This window comes from Tetrao urogallus (assembly GCF_951394365.1).
Source record: "Tetrao urogallus genome assembly, chromosome: 7".
In the NCBI taxonomy this organism is placed as follows: domain Eukaryota; kingdom Metazoa; phylum Chordata; class Aves; order Galliformes; family Phasianidae; genus Tetrao; species Tetrao urogallus.
This window is the reverse complement of record NC_136820.1, coordinates 47,085,563-47,103,262: the sequence shown is the minus strand read 5'-3', so window position 1 is coordinate 47,103,262 and position 17,700 is coordinate 47,085,563. Positions and strand designations below refer to the sequence as shown.

Sequence of the window (17,700 nt, the reverse complement as noted above, 5' to 3'; positions counted from 1 at the left end):
GGAAAAGTAGGTCTGTATTATATGATTTTTTCTGTGTTTTTTTATCCTAGTGTCCCAATGTAATATCAGCTTGAAGAAGCAGAGGAGTCGAAGTATTTTTAGCACCTTATTCTGCTGCTTTCGTGACTACAATGTCGAACCACCATCTACCAACAGCACCAGTGCTCTTCCTCCTTTGGTGGAGGAGAATGGAGGACTTCAGAAGGTCAGACTCTTCTCTTATTCTACTTTCCAAAGGTCTTTGGTAACTGAGGTTGAACGAAGCACTTCTAAATGTTTGTCTCAGCAGGTTTGCCTCATGGGTAATGTGTTATATCAGCTGATGGAGAATTTCTGATGGTATCCATTCAGTTTAAAACTAACTTTTTTCTGAATTTATGATATGAAAATAACATTTAAGACCCATTCTAAAAATGTAGGCTTCCCATAACACTCCAGATGCCGTGTTGTTTCCTAGTTTTAGTTCTCTTTTGCAAGTAAGAAAAGATTGAGGTATTTCACATTAAAGCGTAGTGAAGCTCCTTTGAATGTCACTTGAAAGTCTTTCCAGTGACATAAAAACAGCCCAATAAGGGAGAGAACTGTAATCCTTTTGACTTTATTTTAACCTCTCCACCTGTGTTTAATTCACACAGAGGCCAGAAGTATCAGCTTTTGCTCTTCTGGCTATAGAAGAACCCTGTATTTATAGGGTTGTTTACCTAATCAGTCAATTTATTTTAAACTTTCAGCACTTTAAAGCATTGTGTGCTAAGAGCAGCAGGTTACTTACTTTGAGGTCTAGTGATTAAACTGCTTTGACACGCACATAAAATCGTGTCAAATAAGTTTCCTGTGTTGTCTTTCAACCTGATGATACCCAGTGGATTTGCATTATATTACTGAAGGATTTTAGTTCACTGTGAACATAGGAATGCCATCTTTCTCATAATCTCCAAACTCCACTTACACTGTGCTTGAAACTGAAAAATCTTTCCCCTTCCATTTTTAAGAGAATGCAGGAATGGATGTATTCTCTGGGAAATAATCACAGCAATACATTTCTAACTTTTCACTTCAGCTCTGCCAACCAGCTCTATGTATTTGATGCTGCTCATTTCCTGCCTGCTTTGCCCACTCCTCTGGATTTGGGTTATTGTTTGATTTGATCTGATTTTTTTTTTTCTTAATGTGGAGGAAGAGAGGAAAGGAAAGCAAATCATGTGACAGAGAGCAAGAATATGCTTTAAGGGGGGCAGGGTGTGAGGGCACAGAAAAATTCCTCTGCCAAGAGAAGGAATTGTACATTTATTTTAATACTATTATTTTTTCCCTTAGCTAAACTGCATTTCAGCTGAAGTGAGAGAGATCTAGCTTGGATATGCTAAAGGAGAGCTGAGAATAGCGTGTAGCATGTACGTGCACGTGCACCTTAAAAAGAAAGTAAATGGGAAACTAGAGAAATTTCCTTTTCTGCTGTGTTGGTGGGCAGATAGGAGGCATAGGTAAGGGTGACAGCAAAACTGCAAGTAAGAGAAGAATAAGAGAAATGTTTTAAAGAAACGCATGACAAACTTGAGCTGAAAAGCTCTGGAATCAAAACATTCAGAGTACAAAATGTTAAACACGTAATGACTTTCTAAATAGTATCTTAGCCTTGAGCAAGTGATTGCATGTGTGTTTGCACAGGTTTCCATCCTCGTGCTGCACTGCCTCAGCGGTTGTGCAATTCTGTGCAAGTCCAAAACGCGAATCACAGAATGCACAGAATTATCAGACTGCGACACAATTGGGTGGAAACATCCAATGGATGCCTTAAAAATAATAAATTGAGTTCATTTTACTCAAACATGGTGAATCGTATTCAGACATGTGCAGTTCTTTGTAGAAAGGAAATGAGCGTTGCTAAGTTTTTGAGTCCTTCTCACTGAGTGCAAATAGACCTGTAACAATTCTATTCTAAATGCAAGACTGCAGTCTAATAAGCTCTGTATGCTTCTCTGTGTCACTTTTATATTCAGTGCTAACATGGTTAGTGTAAGCATGAAATTCTTTCCAAGACAGAAAAACAGCATGGAAGATTTGGATATATTTGAATGTTCTCACTCTGTCAGGCCTGTGCTTTCTCCCAGATGAGCTTTATTCTAAAGCCATGCAGGCAGGGTGGGTTTGATCGAGTCACAAGGAGCAGCTTTGGGGATTTGGAGGTGATTTGTAAACTGGAGGAAAGTACACGCATCAGTGTAATTGAGTTTCACTAAATTAGTGAAAATAAACATCCAGAAAGGGGCAAAACAATCAATTTCAGAAGGAGAGCTTCACAATATGCTGCTTAAACTCTGCTGCTGTTTACTTAAAGCTCTCGTTGTACTAATCTGCCTGCCTAGTTAGAATAGTTGAAATTCTGTTGAGCAGCTGTTCAGATGTCTCTTCATTACCTCTGCTATTAATTATTGATCGCCTCCCAGGTGACCTCTGCCCACGGTGCAGGGCTTCGTGTATCCTTCAGAAATGGAAAGAGGAAATTGCACAACGATGTTAAATAGTTACTATTAGAAACTGGAGTATAAAATTGCTTGGATGTGCTTTCCTTCTGCCTTCATTGTTCAATGGAACTGTTGTATGGAAACCAGCGGTAAAAACTGGAGGGGAAGATTAAAAGAAGTGAGAAAGCTTCAGCTGCTTTCATAGAAATTCAGTGTTCTACATTGCTTCTGGCATAGTCATGAATTGGTGTGACAAGCTTCCTTCCTTCTAATTAGGAGTCTCAAGTCTTTCCATGTTAACCTGTTATAAAGCAAGGCAAGCAGCAAAAGGTATTTTATAAAGCAGTTGTGAACACAGTTCAGAGATTTTGCTCAGAGGTATTGTGCTGACTTTTCTTTTAGTTATTTTCTTTTTTTTGCTGTGTTGGGGGAAAAAAAATACTTCTAATAGTGGTTTACCAAACGGTGTGAGTTGATTCTGCTTGGCAAGTTAAATGTCACGTCACTTCTTTATAGGATTGGAAGCAATGCCAAACTGAGCGTGGTTTTGAATGAGGGAGTCGTACAGCACTGATTTTTACTCCATTGGAAAATATATTAAAAAAAAAAAAAGCCCAAAAACTTCTTGAAGTATTGAGTTCATTTTTAAAACTTTTACTCACAGAGCAGCTGTTTGTCCAAGTGTGATGCTAATACTGGTAATGAATGAATGGTCCACTCTCTAATGTTTCAATACAACATTTCTCTGTAGTAACTTGTATTTACTGAAACTCTTCTGCATAATATTTTTTTTTTTTCTTCGAATGCAGAAGCTCTTTAATGCACCACAGAGGTCTGTTCTGAGACACAACATCTGTTACAGTGGGTATATCAGCCTGCCTGCAGCTCAGATGCAGAGTCAGATGTGTCATTGTGAGCACACAATGTTCAGCCTTCTGAAATCCTGGCTCATTTTTTCCTGCCTTCTCAGCAGCAGGAAGTTTGACAAGCCAGTTTTCTGGGGCAACAGCATTGAGAGAGAAGGGAGTGTTTGTTCAGAACAAACTCAGATCTCAACTTCTGTTCTTCAGTTAGCGGTTTGACCCAATAGGTGTCATTTCTGAGCTATTGTGTTGTTTTATTCTGGGCAAGTTTGCTACCTGCATTTTAAAACATTTGGAGATGCTGGTGCCATCTGCAAACTTCAAGGAGAGAGCTAGGTTGGAAAAAAAGGGAGGAAAAGGTAGCTGCAAATTCATTCTCTTCTCCCTTGCCTTTCCAACCCTGGTAGGTGATGGGGCTCCAACGTCTCTCAGCACTTCACTTCACTTACAACCCAGTTCCTCTGCAGTAATTTCTGCTTCTGTTTCACAGTTGTGTATGATTGGGCACACAGATTGTGTTCAGCGAGGTGAGGCATGAATGAAGGAAAAGTTCTTTATATTGGATCAGGGAGAATGTCTTGATCCACACTCAACGAGGAGGAAGACAGAATTAGATGAGAGTTCATTCTGGGGACAGCAGCTGCCCCTGCTGCTTTCTGTGTTACAAGAATGAAGCCAGAAAGGTCAAGTCCTTGAATTTCCACCTCACCCATCCCAACCACTACATAAGTAAGTCTTTCCCCCGCTGCTTTCTGATGCAGGATCCTGCCATCTCCAAGGTCATGCTAGAAAACTTATTTTGATGACCTGTTGTAACATCTTCAACATTCTTAAGGAGTCTGCTTCAGGGATGTTTTTTAAAATACACTTGGAAGTGCAGAGAAAGGAAAGGATCTTCTCTTCCATGTGAATGTGCTTCACTGGAATGAGGAAAACAGACCTGGTAGGAAATGTGTTCTTGAGATCTGAAGGAGTATCTCCTTCATCCAGCAGACACAGATGAGCAACTCTTTTTCCTGCTTAACCTTCACTGGTCACAGCAAGAAGTTCCTAGTGTCTGATTCCATTGGCCACCATCAGCATGTAGTGGGCAGATGAATTTAGAAAATAAACCTTTATTGAGATGCTTGGTTTCTCTTTACCAGACTTTTTATCTAACCTCCTCCTTTGCTTCCCCAATAGTCTTGTGCATCAAGAGACAGATCAGTGAAAGAGTCAGATAGTAATACATTACTGTTAACCTATCAGCAGTCCAGTATAAATTTCTGTTTAAGAAATCAATATGATAAATGTGTTCTTTTGATCAACTTCTCTGAATGGGTTATTCTTTAAAACAAATGGCTCCGTATCTTTGTGCACAGGCTGCTTTCAAACAAGCAGAATACTGTGGCTTGTCACTTGATGGCCATTGATGTTAACATAGACAGCATTAACTTACAGATGCAGTACTGAAAATGCTTCATCTCCAACCAAAACTACACAGATCAGGGGGAAGAGGAGATTTATCACTGTATGTGTTGTGTGAAGAAAAAACCAGATGTCAGTGGCTGAGCAAATCAGTTTCTGTATATCTCAGTGATACAGTGGGGAAGTTCTGGCACTCTGAGATCATCTTTGTCCTGTTGCTAGCATCAGGGGCTCATAGAAAGGCTTCAACAAATGCAATTATCTGTCATTACTTCAAATGATAGTGTTATGTCCTACTTCCTTTCCTGTTTCAGGAAGTAAAGCAGGACACTTCTAAAAGTTTCTCGTAGCAGGATTGTTTTCAGAAAGCATTTCATGTTCGTGGCCACTTACACTTCAACAGCAGACTCCCATATATATCTTTCTTTGTTTTTCCAAGTGCTGTCATAACCGTTTTGGGTTTTGCATATGTACTTTTAGGATTCCACCTAGGAATTCACTTCTTTTACTTCATGATTTAATAAATTCTGCGAGAAAAATAGAAGCATGATGGAAGATGGAAGAGGTTTATCAACTTAATTCTAGATTCTCATGAAAGCCAACCTTACAGTAATACCATGGGGCACAGCTCCTGTTTCAAGAAATTGCCAAGGCAACAAGCAAGTTGCACAGCAGTGATTGCCTCTTGAAGTTTGTGGGAAAGCCTGAAAACTCAGATGTTTTTGTGCCCACCATTAAGATAACCTTTTACTGTAATGGTAGCAATATCTAATGCTGTTCTCATCTGTTGATGGAAGAGAAGCTCCAGTTGTGTTTCATTCTACCACAGGATGGAAAGAGGGAAGAAAAAACCAACACACAGTTCGTAGTCAGTGCTCTGCCTGCATAACTCTGTCCTTGAGAGTGATCTGATCCCAGGCCAACTAATCTGAGCAGCACCTACTCGGATTCACTCTTTTCTCAAATGGCACACGGACTTCAGATGATGCTCCAGCAAGCTCTGAAAGGAAGCATCTGTTGTCTTAGTATTTCAGGCCCGACATGAGAACAAAACATGAAGTTGGCTAAGGTCTTGACTGTCATCTTCCACACTGAAAGAAGGCTGTGGGAAGTATTGATACTTCTGCCTCTTTCTGGCTGAAGGAAGTGAGATTCTTTGGCTTATCATCCATCCATCTATCTTGGTTATTTTGCTGTCATTTAATTAATGCTGTCTCTTCTGAGGCAGCCATCTCTACTAGCAAAGTTAACTTGAAAGACTTCTGTTGTGCTACTGAGATCTGGCTGAGCCTCTTGTTGCTGCAGTGAAAATGGACAAATATACCCACTGGTAGACCTTAAAGCTGAAAAAGTTACAGTAAATACAGGTGCTTTCTTATTATCATCTCTTTAATTACAGCATGGGTTGTACCAGTCCAGTCTCCTAAAAATCATAAATACCAATGTACTAACCAACCATTACAGCAACTACAATGCAAGATCCTGTTTTTATTTTCTTTTTTTACCCTGATTTCTTGAATACTTTGAACTTTGGTTTAAAATGTTTGAGTGCTACATTTACTGCTTCAGACCTTTGTTCTACCCTTTAAAAGCCATTACCCTTACAGTGATTTTTTTTCTTTTTCCCCAGGGTGACCAGATGCAGGTCATGCCTATACCAAGTGTATGTATTTTTATCCCTTTTTCTTTTAATAATTTTCATAACCTTTGCTTTGAGTCATCTTATGTTGCAGTCTAACAGGTCTGTTTTGTGTTGCATGTTAACAGAAGGATTTTGTGTTCTGTCTGCTATGTTGTATACTCAGAGATGAACTGAACCACACGTGTACACAGACTAAAAGAAGGGTTTGGGTTTTATATGGCTTTCAGCTTGCATCTCAGCTAAACTTGTTCCTGGATTTCTATACTTTTGAAAACACATGAAGCAGTCTGAGAGTAGAGGTCATTTACTTCAACAGTGACAGAAAGTGGCTCACTGTCACTAATAGGAACACAGTTACAAAAACCTTTCCCTTATTTTTTCCATGTGTGCCAAAACATGGGAACAACACGCTTTGTGTTGAAGCAAGCCATTTTAGGGAAGCAGAGTTCTGTGCTTGTAGCTGCGTTACTCTGCTTGTTGAAGATGATGCTCTCATTATCAGCTCTTGCTTTATGGCCCTTAGTATTCCTGCTTATCTTCCCTAGATTAAATGTGGAATGCTATTAGGCATTTGAATTATTTTTCAAACCTAAATAAAAGAAAAAAGTCCTTCAAACTCAAGCTTCTAATTTAATGAGATGTGACCATTTTTGGTCAAAAAAGCTGTTCTTTTTCGACTTGTTTTTAAGAAGACTTAGGCTTTTCAAAAGCTGGATGTACTTCTTTGAGCTCCTCTGCTGTTTATAAGGCTTTATTATTGCAGGGCTTTCCAGGAAATAGCACACCAGTGCTGGTTTGTAGAGCTGTTGACACAGTGCTCCTTCTGAAGCTCCTTGGTAGTCCTAAAGAGCTGAGTATTCCCCAACATACTATTTTTTTTTTTCCCCCTCTTTTCCTTTCTTCTCATGTAGCCCAACATTACAAGGGCTCCTGTAAGAACCCTCAGTGCTGTGGGTCAGGAGATTGGGAAAACTGCAGCATGCTTCCCTCCTTGTCAGGCTATGTAAAAGCTGTTAAAAACCACTCTTTATTCCTCACTTCCTATTTCTAATATGAGATTATTTTTAAAGCCAGGTAGGACAGGACGGAGCCCTGGGCAGCCTGATGTAGTGGTTGGTAACACTGCCCATAGTTGGTGGGTTGGAGCTCAGTCCTTTCTAACATAAACTGTTCTGTGATTCCATCTTACATGGCTGATGCCTGTGTGTGTATATATATATATATACGTACACACATAATTTCTGTATGTGTAAACTGGAAATAAAAAGCTTTAGATCTATGAAAATGCCAATTGCTAAAGTCCTCTTCCTTTCCATGCTCTCCGTGTGCTGCTCAGTCGTGGTTGCTGTTGTCCTGGCAGCCATTTGAATGTACAACTTGCTCTGGCTGTGCTCTGAACTACAATTAAGTGTTACCTAAGAGTGGGTGTCAGTGGTAATGAAAGAAGATCTCAAGAAGAAAGTTTTTAAAATACAGATGAGTACAGCCTTGTCAGATGCAGTCATGAAATTAGAAGCTGTGCTAGAGCTCCATCTTGGTGATGGCAAAGCAGTGCTTTGCTAGGCATGGGGAGTGGTAGGAAAATAAGGGATTCATGAGGTTTCTGTTTTCTTTCTTCTGTTGCTCAGGGCCTGTTTAGCTGAGAGAAGACAAGACACAGGGGGGATCTTGTGCCTGTAAAGATCTAAAGGAGAGGAGACAAGTGGCTGGGGTTGGGCTCTTTTTGGTGATGCCCAGTGACAGGACAAGGGCCAATGGACACAAACTGGAACGCAGGAAAATCCATATGAACATGAGGAGGAAGTTCTTTACTTTGAGAGTGACAGTGCCCTGGATCAGGCTGCCCAGAGAGGTTATGGATTCTCCTCTGGAAAGATTCAAAACCCACCTGACTGCTTTCCTGTGCAACCTGCTTTAGGGAACTTCTGTAGCAGGGGATTGGACTGCATGATCTCCAGAGGTCCCTTCCAACCCCTGCAATTCTATGATTGTAGTTCAAGTGCAGAACTGTATTCCTAGCACTTTAAGGCAGCAGAATGAACTTATCTTCTCTGTTATGGCATGTGATTCTCAGGGTGCAGGTCACCATGTGCAATCGTTCCTCTTCTCCTGTGCCATCTGATGCCCCTTCTGCAGCAGGACCTGCCTGCTGCCAAGGGAGCAGTGCCCGCAGGTGGCTGTATGACATTTATGGCCTTACATCAGGCTGTTTCTTCCTGTCACTCCAGGCCAGCACGCAGCTCTGTGTCACCTTCTAAATACAGACCCAAGTGTGCTGTGTGTAGAATCCTGGAATAGCAGCATGGAAGGAAGAGATCTTAAAGCTCATCCAGTTTCAGCCCTTGCCGTGGGCTAACTGCCTCCCACCAGTTCAGGCTGCACAGGACCCCATCCAGCCTGTCCCTGAGCACCTCCAGGGATGGAGCACCCACAGCTCTCTGGGCAGCAGTGCCAGTGCCTCACTGGCCTCCAAGTAAAGAGTTGTTTCCTAACATCCAACCTGGATCTCCACTCTCGTAGTTTAAAGTCATTTCCCCTTGTCCTATCACTGTTAAACCTCTCTATGAGTAACGTAAGGCCAGAGTGAGGTTTCCCCAGAGCCTTCTCTTCTCCAGGCTGACCACCCCCAGTTCCCTCAGCCTTCCTGCACAGCAGGGGCACTTCCAGCCCTCTGTGCATCTCCATGATCTCCTCTGGATGTGCTCCCGTAGTTCCAGTCCCTCCTGTGCTGGGGGCCCAGACTTGGGCACAGCACTCCATGTGGGGCCCCTTGAGGGCAGAGCGGAGTGGGACAGTCCCCTTCCTGTCCCTGCTGCTGCCCTCTGTTGACGCAGCACAGGATGCTGTTGTTTGTACTCATATCTAGGATTTCCTCAACATTAAAAGGCCAAAATTAAAGCAATCCTTTTTGCTGATCTTGCAGGGGCTGTTAGTCCCAAGCGCTGGAGCCCAGAGGTTAGCTCAGAGATGCTCATCACTCTCTAATTAAGACCCATTAAGGCAGAAATTCTCGATGCTCTGCTACACGAGGACATGGATGAGAAATGGCCTGTTTGAGTTGTATGTATTATAAATACCAGCAGAAAATCTTCTAGACAGGGAGCGAGGTTGGTTGCAATTAAATTGGACGTTTACTTTTTATAGGGCGCATCGCAAACGTAATCACTTCAAGTGTTTGCAGGATTCCTCAGTGGCTCAGAAAATAACACAGCCCACTCTCTATCATTAAACTTTCATGTTGAAGCTCCAGTCAGAATACAAGGTTTTCTGTAGTTTTATCATGTGTTTAAAGTCAGGCAATCTGCTGGGGTCACCTGTTTGAGAACTGATTTTGTTTTATGGATGTGTGCACAGCATCAGTGCAGGATATCTTCTGCTGAAATCAATTTTCTGAGTATTAATTGCACTTACCTAAAAAATATTAATTAGGTATGAATTTTCACTTGGCTGTTGATAGGTGCTCATCAGGAAGCATTCAGGTTCAAGTTGCTTTCTTTAGAAAACAAAAACAATATGACTTAGCTTTTTTTAAGGTGAACCTTGTTTCTGTTTGTATGTTGTGTTCTGGAGCTACTTCCAGATAAAGGTATAAGCTAAAGAGCTGCATAATTGCTTTCTTTTCTGGGGGAAGGAGGGGGAAGTACTGGAAAATGATGAATTTTCTGGGGTGAATTAAATACAAACCTGGGAAAAGGCCAATAGCAGCTGACACATGGATGGAATGGGAATCCGGTGAGGTCTGTGGAGAACAGACTTGCAGATCTGTTCAGTGTAGCTCAGGATCCCTGTGCTTTCCTGGATTTATCTCTGCTTTGTTTGGAAGGAGGTACAATAGAAGTATCAAAATCAGGCCCATAGTAACTTCAGCAGTCATTTTCATTCTTTTGACTGAGAAAACAGGTGGAAGCATAAAGCAATGCTCGTGTACCTGATTAAATACGTTAGAAGTATCCTTTAGCATTTTGCCTCTGTTTAAAATCCCTGAACAAAGCAATGGGACTGGAAGGAGCCTTCAGAATCCCTGCTGAAGTGAAAGCTTAGTGCTGGGATATCTGTGTTCCACTTTTATTTTGATAACTTCTTGTTTTGAGCTTTTCCAGAAGAAGGCTTGTGAGCTGCCTGTGACAACACAGTAGTCTTTCCCATCTCTTGGCAGCTGGGTTTTAATGGGAAGATGTTAGCTTCTGTTGGAACATTCGGTGCCCAACTGCTGGGAGAAGCTGTTAGCTACAGAGTGCAACCAGAACCCAACTGGAGGGAGCCTGAACAGCAGACTAATGCTCTGTGCTTAGGCTAGGCAACGTTTTCAGTACCCAAAGGATTAATTCTGCTTTCTGTGGGAAGTGTGGGCCTGCAGAGAAGAAAGGTTCTGTTTGCTTTACATAACAAATTTTTTGAAAGGTTTGTGTTGAGCAGCTGTTGTGGCTTCAGCCAGGAGCCCTGTTTTCCTGCTCCCCTCCTCTCCTTTCATTAGGCAGTATACAATTTCCATGGGACTTAAAGAGTTCAGCCGTCCCTTCTCTGCAAGGCCAGTTAGCTGATCAGCCGTGAGACCTGCCTGGAATGCAGGAATCCCAAACACCAACAAGTTTAAAAGCTTTGACTTGTATACAATTTATTTCTCGTTGGCATTGAAGCCCAAGCTGGGACTTTCAGTACTGAGATACTACAGATTGTTTTTCTACTGAATTTCATGGAGGACTGTAGTATCTTGGAGGGGGTTATGTAGTAAATGTGAGTTACTGTTTGGTGCAGTTAAATACCCTTAATAGACTTAAATATTTTTAAAGCCTACTTGTTAAAAAGAATTATCAAAGACAACTGTTCGCTATAAACAGGGATGAAAATCTGGTAATTACAACTCCTCTTGGTTGCCTCCCCACCAGTGAGGAAATTAAAGTTTGCTGTGGAACAATGCCAGTTCCTGCATAAAAGCTTTTCTACTCTGGAAAACGTGGGAATTTTTTTTAGATCAGGAAGTTTCAACAGCAAAACAAATGGATTGATAGCCTACATACAAATCCCTTAAGTTCCTAAAGCCCCAAAGATGTCATCTTTGCTGCAGAACCAGCAGATGTTCTGCAGTCTCACAGCTTGCAGTCCCTGCAGCTTCAGAGCAGTTTCCACATCCCTGGTAGATTATCAGGTTGCAAATGTGTTTTCGAAGTTGAAAGCAGCGGAGATGCAGGATTTGAAAGAGGAAGATGTGTTTCTTTTATTCACATGTGCAAACAGGTGCTTCTGAAAACAGGAGCAGATGGAATTCAAAGCCCGAGCGCATAGGAAGGCTGACCTGCCAGGGCATTCAGGTTCTATGAGGCAGAGGTGCACATGTCTTTGTAGCCCTTGGTGTACGTGCATCCTTTTTCTGATGGCAGGTGAACTGGATTCCAGATAAAGAGCAAAGATAACTGTGAAATTAGTGTTCACATTTTTCGTGTACGTGTTTCTATATGAAAGTTTGTTTCCATATGTTTTCCATATTAAGTTCACTCGAAAAGTCACGCTGAATAGTAGGAGTCTTAAGAGTAGAAAGATGAATGGAGCTATTTTGTCTTAAATATATATATATATGCTTAAGATATTTTGGGATATCTTTACATTTTTTACTTCTTCAAAGACAGGCAAGAAATGTGCATCAGTGGATTCTGAAGGTGTTTGTCTTTATATAGGTGTGATTTTGATAAGATCTACTTTGCTTTAGATTGTAGGTCTGTATCCTTATTATGAAAACTGTAGGTGGAGTGCCTTTTAGATTCTGAATTACCAGTGAAGAACCTACATTCCATAAAAGTGGCCCTAGTCTTCTGTGCTAGTGTGCTGCCAAGCAAAAAGAGCTCAAGCAGTTGTGCAAGCAATGTATATGTAGGACTTTATCACCTAAAAAGAGCGTCCAGTAAATTTTGGTCCCATTACATGATTGTGATGCATGCCTACTTTAGAGGCATTAAGCAGCAGTGGTTTCTTCTTAAAGGCCACTGTTAATATGTGCTGAGAGAAAATATATTAAGACTAAGTGGCTTGTAAGCAAGGCAGCTTCTGTTTCACCAACTTGAGAAGCTGTTGTTGATGTTCATCGTAAGGAGCTCAGTCAGTTTCAGTGAGGCCTCCTAAAAATTGCCCAATCATTTACACTTTAGCTAAAGACACTTCAATTTACATCCAGGATCTCATTTGTTAGTTACTTCATTTTAAACAAGAAGTAGCTGGGCATCACTGGCCAGCATCTTTTAAGTGGACATGGCATTTGGAATAAATCAGTGATTAGGGGAGAGCAGTTCTTGCTGCTGGGATGTGTGCAGTAGTATCTTACTCACTGCTGTCACTGCTCTGTGCCAACTGGTGACCTCAGATCTGCAAAAGCACCTCCACAAAAGGCAGTTGTATCCAAAAAGCACAAAGAAAGGATGGATGAATCCTTAACAGAACAGCAGCACCCAAACAGAAGAGCTAGAGAGAGAGCAGGAGAGTGAAGTGAGTTCTGTATCAACCTGATTTCACTTCCTCTCAGGCTTGAGCTTTCCATAATATTAGTTGTTTTCCTCCATCAAAAAGACCTCTTTAAGCCAGAAATGTTTCAGTTTCAAGAGGAACAGATCCGTTTCTGTTCTTTTGGAAAATAATCAGTCTAGAATAATGTAGCTGTTGCAGGTTGGGATGTTAAACTGATAGTTGAGCAATCAGAAGACTGTGTGACTGCACTGCTTTAAAAAAAGAAGTCAGTTCTTTCTTTGTGTAATTGGTGCCATTATTGTGAGGGCAGCATATGCTGAATAGCCTGTTTTAAGAGAACTCTCTTTACTCCAGGTTTAATGCCTTGATTCTCAGTGCAATCCATGAGGAAGCTCTCTGTCAGCACTCTTGCAAGTGGTAAAAATGAGAGTGGGGACATGTTCTGGAGGACAGAATTATCTTCCTTCAGGACCAGTTTCTCCACTTTGGTATCTTCAGTGGCCAAAAGAATTTGTGTAAATGTCCATCTACATGATGTGGCCAGAAATAGTATTGAAGGAGCAGGATAACAGCAGCGACTGAAACTGAGGCATTGGAAAGAGGGTCACTGGGAGAAGATGTCAGTGCATCAGATGTCCCACTTCTCACTGTTGCTTTTAATTAGTGGTGGTGTTTTGCCATTTTTATGTTGAGCTCTTTGGAGGTCGTTCTAAATGAGTCTTTTCATTTTAGAAAACAGAATAAGCTGTATGGGCATTGCATGAGCCATTGATTTCCATATGTGTCCTTGCAGCAAGCCCAGACAAACATTCAACTTTGAGTGGTTCTCAGTTAAGTGACTACTGGCACAGTAATGTTGGCAAAAGAGTGTCCATTCTGTAGATGTTTCACATTTTTCTTGTTGTCTTCTTTTTTTAGCCACCAGCTAAATACCTCCTGCCAGAACTGACAGCATCAGACTATGGGAAGAAGTGTGTGGTCATTGATTTAGATGAAACTTTAGTGCACAGTTCATTTAAGGTGAGTACATCTGAAAGTGATCTCTTGCACCTCGCCTCTGCCAGTGAATGCTGTGGGAGCTGCTAAGCAGCTTAATGTGTTAACTGGTCTTGCAGGCTCTCCCAGGACACCTGGTAGTTCTCGTTGTTCCTTCAGCAATTATTCATCCTAATGTAGCTTTGAGTACCATAGACACCACTGGTTTTTGATTCTGAGTCTGAAACAAATCCTTGAAAGGTTGCTGGTTTCATGGCTTTAGCCTGTAACTATTCCAACCAGGAGCAATGTTGAACAGGTACAGAACTTGTTGCTCTGAAATTTGGGTTCACTTTTGATGTTTAAATGATGCCATATTCTTGGAGAATGGAAATTCAACACAGCTGTATGCTGTGTAGATGGAGTAGATTTGGGGCATCAGCTGCCACTGTGCTCCATTGCTGGAGAATATTGCTTCATGTGTAGTGGGAAAGCAAATAGCAATCTGCTGTCCTGATCTCAGAAGTGTTTTCAAGTATTCAACTCTCACAGCAGGAGAGCAAATAGCATTTAGCTGTTGCTGATGAGTCAGTCATTTTGTGAAGCAACTTCTATAACCCTTCAGAATTCAGCATGTGGTGGAAGTAGTGGTATTTTTCTATTGTTTAAATAGGTCCAAAGTTAGAATCAGAGAACTCAGTAATGCAAATAACCTAAATTGACTCGAAGAACTGTAATATTTCTGATCAGCAAATGTCAGACATCAGTAAGACTGTAGATTTATACTTCAGTACTGGAGAATTGTTAAGACTCCTTACTAATAGCAGTGTCAAGTTAGCACTATCTTTGCAGTTGTTCAGTTTTGGTTACACTCCAGTTTTCACTGCGAGCGTAAATTCAGCATTTTAATCCTGCAGTATCAAGTTGCCAGCATCTAAATATGCAAACCATAATTCATGTTGTGGTTAGAATTTGGCAACACTCTGTCTTTGTTGACTTAAAGAAGACCTTATATGGAGATACTAGAACAAATATTCCTGTGCCTCCAACTGAAACTAAGATTTTTCTCTTTCTTTATTATGCCTAATGGTGCACAGCGATTTGTGGTGCTGTACTGGAACCTCTTAACCTCGGTGCCAGATCCTGTCTTCTGTCCCCAGACTGAAGTTGTGCTTGGGAATTGTTCAGCTGAAAGAGGAAGGGAGGGACCATGCCTTCTTCATTAAGTGAGAGTCAAAAATAGGCATGGAAAGCTGAATGTCAAAGTCTAAATTTACATAATGCTAAGCCTAATAATTATTTTTACTTGAGATGTAAAATGAAAATTTGTTTTTTGGATGCTGTGGATAAATTTGTGCTGTGATTTTTTCCGGTTCTCAAAGCAAATGAGGTTCCATTCAGGCAGTTAATGTGTATCTTTTAATCATTTTAAAGAAACATGTTTAATGGTTGACATGCTGTCAGGGGGAATCTTTCAGGAGGAATGGATTTAATCTGAGACAGGGGAGGTTTAGGTTGGATATTAGGAGGAAGTTTTTCACTCAGAGGGTGGCGATGCACTGGCACAGGCTGCCCAAGGAGGCTGTGGATGCCCCATCCCTGCAGGCATTCAAGGCCAGGCTGGATGTGGCTCTGGGCAGCCTGGTCTGCTGGTTGGTGACCCTGCACACAGCAGGGGGTTGGAACTGGATGAACATTGTGCTCCTTTTCAACCCAGTCCATCCTATGATTCTGTGATCTTTTTGTGTAGGGTCGAGAGTGCTCGCTTGGTGGGCTCATCTTCAAAAGTCATTGTCCCATTTATTCCAAGGATATTTAATGAGTATTAAATATTTAGGTAAAATCAGAAGATCGTTCTGCATGGTCTTGAACACTGCTCAGTGAATATCCTGAGCTGGACCCACAAGCATTCTTGCATCCAGCTTGTAGCTCCACACAGGACCACCCAAAAGAGAAAAGTAAACCTTGGAGGAAGCTGCTGTAGTTGTTGAGTGTCTGTCAATCTGTCCAGTGCATGCTTTGGGTTTGCTTTCATAAAGCATCTGAAGGAAGGTCACTGTGGCTGTCAGAAATCCAATGGGTTGCCAGAAGAGTGGGGGGTTTAACAGCTGTATGTACATTGCTGTACCTGGATAATTACGCTGCTTCTGTGGGTTCTTTCAGATGTTGTTTTCACTGAAACGTGTGCTTTACCCAGGTCCCCACTTAAAAGCCATAAGAGCATGCATAAAATTGTGATTTTGAGTACAAAAGGCTTTATTTAAAACACGCAGTGTTGTAGAATTCATAATTCTGTTATGAAATAGGCTTCGTATTTCAAATGCAGATAATTGTGTTGGATTTTTTTTTAACACAGCCAGAGATTGCAGGGTATTTAAAGTACTCTTTTATGAAAGCAGCAACATCTGAAGAAGGGTAATTCTCATCTTTTTATGCTTCTGCATACTTGTGAAGTTTCAGGAGAAGGTATTAGTCTTTTATGTTAAATGCATACTAAAGGAAAAAGTTTGAGGTGCTTTGGCAAGAGTAAAAAAGGAATAGATAGACATTATAGTTATCATTCCCATCATAAAACAATAATAGAAGTAAAAATCATAAATTATTAAATCAAGAAGATGTAAATATTGTCTTGTGTAAAATAAATTAAACCACATGCAAGTCTGGAATGTGGTCATATTCAAAACTGGCTGTGAAACTTTTCTGCTTTTTCTTTTCCTTTTTTTTTTTTTTTTAGAACATTTTTAAAACTTTGAAGTTTTTCATTAAGCAGAGAACAGTTTTAAAAAGTTCTTATTGGAAATGCTTTGTCTTCTTTCTCAGTCTCTCTGCGGTTCCCCCTTGGCATGTAAATGCTTCATGTGTGCAACCCCAGAAGCCTTTAGCCAGCAAGCTCTGCAGACATTGCTCCTGCCTTCCCATCGTGATGAAGCACAGAACCCCAGTCCACAGAACTCCCTTCCTTATTGCCTGTGCCAACACCACAGCTATGTGGTACCTCAGATACAACTGGGGGAAGCACGTAGCTAGTTCAGAGTAGTTTGGTGTTAGTATTGCAGAGTCCTGAGGGTGAGTTTTATTGGTTAGCAAGAACTAAGTTGTCTAAACATAATGTGGTTTTCTCTGACATCTGGTTGCTGCTGGTCCTGTTGGTAAGAAAGGTCAATTATAGCTGTGTTTTTTTTTTTATCAGTGGGCTTCAAAACTTTGCAACTTGCAGTGACCTATTCTTTCTCTGCTGCTACAGAATGCTTGTCTTGCTGCAGGGAGTCATGCATATAAAAATGATGCAAGTGTGTGCATGTCTCTTCAAAGTGTGCTCAGAGCTGGCAACCACTTGAGAACTGGTGGCTGAGTCTTACTGGAAGTTCATTTGGGTTTCTTTCAAGGTGAAGCTTCGGAACATTCGTGTACCTGTTCTCTTTGCTTTTGGAGAGGCTGCAGAGCAGTATAGAATCACAGAATCATTAAGGTTGGAAAAGACTTCTAAGATCTCCAATTCCAACCATTATCCCACCCTCACCATTCCCACTGACCACGTCCCTCAGTGCCACATCTCCATGGTTCTGGAGCACCTCCAGGGACGGTGACCCCACCACCTCCCTGGGCAGCCTGTGCCAGTACATCACCACTCTTTCTGAGAAGAATTTTTTCCTAGTATCTAACCTGAGTGTCCCCGGCACAACTTAAGGTCATCACCTCTTGTCCTTCTGTGGCATAGGGACTTTATGCAGGTAACAGCTGGAGCCTCCCCTGTGTCAGAGGCAGAGGTTGGTATCTAGATGTTTGCTTGTTAGAAGCCAAGGAAAAATGTAGATTGAGTCTTCAGGAGTTTGAAGCTCTCTTTAGCTCCTCTTGTCACACCAGTCATCAGCAGGATTGGGCTCTCTAGCTCTGA

General features: G+C 41.4%; 1 protein-coding gene across 2 annotated transcripts in view; it reads left to right on the top strand.

Moving 5' to 3' along the window:
* CTDSPL (CTD small phosphatase like) overlaps positions 1 to 17,700 on the top strand; it is a gene marked incomplete at both ends in the record, with an annotated part of 67,883 nt that overhangs the window by 38,629 nt on the left and 11,554 nt on the right. Inside the window, 3 exons of one of the 2 annotated variants that reach the window (XM_079538631.1) lie at positions 51 to 205; positions 6,366 to 6,398; positions 13,749 to 13,850. In XM_079538631.1, coding sequence (XP_079394757.1) covers positions 51 to 205; positions 6,366 to 6,398; positions 13,749 to 13,850 — 290 coding nt within the window. The remainder of the gene's footprint in view (positions 1 to 50; positions 206 to 6,365; positions 6,399 to 13,748; positions 13,851 to 17,700) is intronic. The other variant, XM_079538630.1, reaches the window with a different exon arrangement.